General features: G+C 55.2%; 1 protein-coding gene across 1 annotated transcript; it reads right to left on the minus strand.

Moving 5' to 3' along the window:
- Positions 1-4262: 4262 nt before the first annotated feature.
- On the minus strand, positions 4263-5198 carry LOC135324032 (olfactory receptor 14J1-like). Its single transcript, XM_064499465.1, has one exon. The coding sequence runs from the start codon at positions 5196-5198 to the stop codon at positions 4263-4265; it is 936 nt and encodes a 311-aa protein (XP_064355535.1).
- Between the last annotated feature and the right edge of the window lie 648 nt (positions 5199-5846).

The raw sequence follows: 5846 nt of genomic DNA on the forward strand, positions 1-5846 counted from the left end.
TCAATGTGTCCAATATCGGGGGGGGGGGGGTTCGTTACGATCCCAAGGACGAGATTAAGACGCTAAAACCGGTCAAATATCGTACAACCTTTTAACTTTATTTTCCACGGAGTGGGGAGAAAAGGTGGGGAAAGGCGAAGGGGAGGAGAGAGAAAGAGAGAGAGAGAAAAGGGGGAGAGAGAAAGAGATATCACCACCCGTGGATCCAGCGGCGTCCCGTTGGTCCTCTTCACCCTGGGTGTAAATTTTAGCAATGCACGTGCAGTAATTACAACTCGAGCAGGGTCCGACCCTAGGTTCCCGCTGAAAAGTTCGGAGCCAAATCAAGGCAAATTAAACAAATAAATTGTTACAGCTCGAGTTGGGTGCCTCCGAAGAGGGACCCTGTACAAAGAAAACCCTGGGCAATTATAGCTTTTTCAAATTAAGTTTCCCACCCCTCATGCGGTAGTTCAGACCAATAGTAATTTTTGGGTCTGGGGTCTCCTGCTCCCTATTGGGTCTCCTCGTTGTTCCCAGGCAGGCTGCTTTTCTCCCTTATCTTTACTGTTGCGGTTTCTGCTGACAGATGTGTCTTGATTCCTCGGGTTCTGCCCTTCTTTCTCAAGGCCCTGACAAACAGGTGTTGTTCCAGCAATTAGCACTGCCCCAGCAGTGACAGTAGGTGTTATCTTCCAAGGTCCTGATGAAGAGGGTATAATCCAGACCCCCCCCTAATTAACACTGTTTCAGCAGTGAGGGGAGGCTTTGTTTCCCAGGGTCCTGGCGCCCAAGCAGGCCTTATTTCACAGCCTTGACATCCTCCCTCCTGGAGTGTGACGCATAGGGATGCAAACTGCTGGTAACTCCCTTATCTTGCCAGTCTGCACCAGCTCTGGGGCCCTTTCTCACTGAACTAGGGAGTGCGGCCTAAGGCTTCAGCAAATTTAGCTACTCATGCTAAGCAAGTTTTATAAAAGTTGTGCTAAGCAGCAGTAATTTGCAGTCCAGGTCCCAAAGTCTCTTCCGATCGTGCCCTGGTTTGGCGCAGGCTCGGTGTGTCCCAGGTGGTCGCAGGGAGACCATTTCAGGGGTCGCAGCAGCTCAGTCCTGTTTCCGCCGGGAACAGATGGCTTGTTTGGGGTTATGGTTTGCTTGCACCTTATGTACCAAGAAATGTTTAAGGCAAAAGTTCACTCATCTGTCCACCACACCCTGGCAGTGCCAGCCCCACCTCAGCCCACTCCTGAAAGGCTCCAGCGCAGCCCTGGAGGGAGCTGGAGCTGCCTTGAGCCCCAGGGCAGTCTGGCGGCAGGAGGGTTTGACATGGGCACAGCAGCAGCGGTGCCGGGAGCAGGGGAAAAGCAAGGATATTGTGGCAAAGACAGACCCCTGCCCTTCGTTGCATGGCCGGGGCACTGGATGGGTGATGCCTTTGTGGCCGGTCAGGCTCCAGGTTCGTGGTGGATGCCCACTCGAGGGTAGGAGCACCGGCATCTTCATGGGAGCCGTGACTGTGAGGAAGGCAAGTGGGCAGACCCAGGCCCAGGCAACTGCAAAGGCCAGGGATGGAAAAGGCAGCATGGAGCTGGTGAAGGACCTCCCTCCCCTCCCATGTGGAAGAGAGTCCCCAGGCAATGCTGGACTTCACTTTGGCCGATGGGAGGGGAGCACAGGGAGAGTGGAAGAGGCAGATGGAGCCTCTCGAGGTGCGTGAGTTTTCCAAAGCCCAGGGCTGAGCAAGGGACTTTTGGCTCTTCCCCCTGACACTCTCCAAGCTGAGCTTGTTCTGCTCTGCCCCAGGGGCTCTCCTCCCCCTGCCAGCTGTGCCAGAGCAGAGGCCGAGGAGCAAGAATTCATGGAATCTCAGAGTTTTGGTGGGAAGGGACCTCTGGAGATCTGCAGTCCAACCTCCCATACAAAGCAGGGCTGGTTGGCGCCCTGCAGTCTTGTCTGGCCATTGCTGGACTGTGCCTGATGCTGGTTACCATCCCCAAACCTGCTCTGCTCCTCTTGTCCAGGCACTGTGGGATGGCACCTCTCATCAGTGGGACCCTGCCCTGCCTGCCTGCCTTGCCGGCACCCTCAGTTCTTGGCTTCCCTCATCTTTTGTATTTACAGCCTTCTTTGGGATCTCCTTGGATCCCAGCTTCCCTTGCCAAGGCTTTCTTCACTGTAGGCAGAGGCAGGTCCAAGGCCGAGACGGGGATTCGGGTCAGCAGGACGGAGACAGGGTCAGGTTAAGACCCAAGAAGCGCAGGGCCAGGAACAGGCATGTCTACAGCATCACTCAGGCACGGTCCAAGGACAAGGGCAGCAGCTCCCTGGCAAGGACACAAGGCCTCGCAGCGAGGCTGGTCACTCTCAGTCTCCCCTGCTCTTGTGCCCAGCAGATCCCCCTCCCTGTCTGCCTGCAGCCCCTCCATGCCCACCCCGCTGCCCAGCACAGCACCAGAGCCCTGGCCCTGCAGCCCCTCCAGCAGCTCCTGCTGCCCCAGGGACAGAGCAGCCTGCCCCGAGCCGGTGACCAGAGGAACCTGTTTCTCATTCTCATTTTCTCTCTCTGATTGCTGCCCTGCTTTTCTCCTGGGACATCCCTGCTCCCCAGAGAGCCTTTCCCCAGGTCAGTGTGTCTGTGCTGGCCTGGCTGTTCCTGCACCCCTGCCCTGTGCTCCCTGCAGGGCCCCAGGCTGGTGGTGCTGCTCTGCAGGGTGAGCAGGCTGTGAGGCTACGGGGTTATTCCACACTGGCTGTGGTGGTCGGGGTGGGAAGCAGACCCAGCTGGGCAGGGACCAGTGATATTACTGGCACAGGTCTCTGCTCATGGACAGTGCTCAGGGTGACCCCAGGACATTTGCAATGGCAGGAGATGTGTTTGGGTGGGCACTAGCTCCAGTCTGTGGTGTTTCACTGAGGGTGCAGGAATCACTCTCCAGGGCCCCTTCCCTGCGCCTCCTGGGTCCCCACTGCCTCCCTGAGGATTGCAGAGTCCTTGTTGCCCCCTGCATCCCTGGATTTAGTGCTCTACCTTCTGGTTACTGCACCATGGACCATCCCTCACTTTGTGAGGCTCCACTGACCGCCGACCCCCAGGCACACGCTGTCCCTGGAGATCCCCTGAGCTCTCCTGGGGGATCAGATTCCCCTCCAGAAGGAAGGGCATCTCTCATCAGCGCTGTCACCTGTGGGACAGCCCCAGGCAGGCAATTCAGACACCATTCCCCATCTCCACTGGTCACTGACAGATGAACCCTGAATCCAGCCCTCAGTCCCTAATGGACCAGCCAGGGACTCTGAGCTCATCTCCTGGAGACTGTGGAGTTCACAAGCAGAGCAGTAGGCCCTTTTGTGGTGCAACCCCTTGGGCGTATTTTTGACTCCATCTTCTGAAGAAAGGCCAGACTTCAGGCACGTCACAGGGGAGATCCCTTTTTATTATACAAAATGTTATTTTGGAATCCAGGTCTGGCATAAGGGTGCCCAGCGCCTGGTGCTGCCTGAGCTCACAGAAATGCACAAGGAAGCACCACGTCACCAGAGCACTGAGGCCATATGCACACATGAGAGCACAGGGTGGAAAGGAGAAGAAACCTTGAAAAGCGGAAGTCCTGCTGCTGCTGGTGGATGTGTCTCCCAGAAAGCTGCAGCACCCACTCGAAGGCTGCAGCCAGGAAATGCCTGCTGTGGCAGTGGGGGGACAGTCCTGAGGAGCAGAGGGTCTGTCCCTACAAGCTGCACCTAGACTCTCCTGCCCTCCCCTCCCACTCTGCTGTGAACATTGGAGCACTGGAGAGGGAAGGGACGAGGCCACGGTGACAGCTGGCTGCCACCCTCACAGGAGAGGGGTGTGAGATCACACCCTGAGTGTCGCCAGGGGAGCTGAGCTCTCCTAAAGGGCACGAGACCCATGGTCTCATCTTGTCTACACTTGTCTAAGCCTGATTGTCCCCTTGACGTCCCTGGATGGCAGTGCCAAGAGAGACACTGCAAAGGGAAACTCTCCTCGTTGCACTGGGGGCATCCGAGGGAGCTCAGACTAGGAACCTCTGAGGTTCCCCCATCTCTGCTGATGAAGGGGGAAGCCTGGCTTGCTGCTTCAACGTGGTCTCTGGGTCAGATTCAAATGAGACATTCCTGAGCATAAGTGGTATGAACCAAAACTTTATTTTTTCTTTTTACAAGAATGTACCAGAGAAGAATAAGAAAAAAAAAAAAAAAAAAAAGAATAACAGAGCTTTGCTGCCAAAATCACTCTGAATGAAGAGCAAACACACACGGGATGGTTATTGGTGTTGACATCGTACCCATTGAAGGAGTTTCTTCAGTGCCTCCTTGATCTCCCTGTTCCTCATGCTGTAGATGAGGGGGTTCAGCGTTGGAGGCATCGCTGTGTACAGAACAGCCAGCACCAGATCCAGAGCTGGGGAGGAGATGGAGGGGGGTTTCAGGTAGGCAAAAAATGAGCTGCTGACAAACAGGGAGACCACGGCCAGGTGCGGGAGGCACATGGAAAAGGCTTTGTGCCGGCCCTGCTCAGAGGGGATCCTCAGCACAGCAGTGAAGATCTGCACGTAGGACAGCACAATGAAGATGAAACACCCAAAGCATAAAAAGGCAGTAACCGCAATAAGCCCAACTTCGCTGAGGAAGGCATCCGAGCAGGAGAGCTTGAGGATATGGGGGATTTCACAGAAGAACTGGTCCACGGTGTTGCCTTTGTACAGTGGTATTGAAAATGTGTTAGCTGTGTGCAGGAGAGCACTGAGAAAACCACTGGCCCAGGCAGCTGCTGCAATTCTGACACAAGCTCTGCTGCCCATGATGGTCCCGTAGTGCAGGGGTCTGCAGATGGCAATGTAGCGGTCATAGGCCATGACAGTGAGAAGGGAATACTCTGCTGAAATGAAAATGCCAAAACCTAAGACCTGGGCAGCACATCCTGCGTAGGAAATGGCTCTGGTGTCCCACAGGGAATTGGCCATGGATTTGGGGACAGTAGTGGAGATGGTGCCAAGGTCGAGGAGGGAGAGGTTGAGGAGGAAGAAGTACATGGGGGTGTGGAGGCGGTGGTCGCAGGCTACAGCTGTGATGATGAGGCCGTTGCCCAGGAGGGCAGCCAGGTAGATGCCCAGGAAGAGCGAGAAGTGCAAGAGCTGCAGCTCCCGTGTGTCTGCAAATGCCAGGAGGAGGAACTCATTGAGGGAGCTGCTGTTGGACATTTTGCTCGCTCCAGGCACGTGGGACTGTTAAAGGAAGAAAAGACATTGACAAGTCAGGAGAGACTTTTCTGTTCAAATCTCTTTCCCTTTCTCACAGACACCCCCAACACATGCACAGTCACACACACACACATACACACAAACAGTGCTTTTCTCCTCGGCAGGACCTTGGTTCAGCTCCCTGTCTGGAGCTCCAGTTTGTGCTGGCTGAATGTGCCATGGGGGGTCAGTCCTGCTGTAATGTACAAAGTCTGTGTAACATCTTCACATCCAGTTCTGAGGCTTTTTGATCACAAAAGCAACAGCTTCACTTTGGGGGTGGAGCGGGGGGGTGGGGGCTTGTCTGCTTCTTTGTCTGTTCTGCAGGGTAGGAATATGCAACCTCTCCCCTGCTCTCAGTGTGAAGACTAGTGAGGCCTGAGAGGCAAAAGCTCTCCCTGTGCCCTAGGACAGAGACAACACACTGGTCTCCACATCACTCCCATTCCCAGATGCCTTGGCTGTGCACCTGTCTCAGTGGACAATCTCAGCCACAAGTTACCCTTAAAGGAAACTGGCCTGTGCTGACAGTGGTGTCCACTTGCAAAGCACAGATCTCCAAACCCACCTCCCTTTCTCAGCTCGGATATTCCGAGAGTGATGGAGAGG

The sequence above is a fragment of the Dromaius novaehollandiae genome, chromosome 30 (genome assembly GCF_036370855.1).
Source record: "Dromaius novaehollandiae isolate bDroNov1 chromosome 30, bDroNov1.hap1, whole genome shotgun sequence".
NCBI lineage: Eukaryota > Metazoa > Chordata > Aves > Casuariiformes > Dromaiidae > Dromaius > Dromaius novaehollandiae.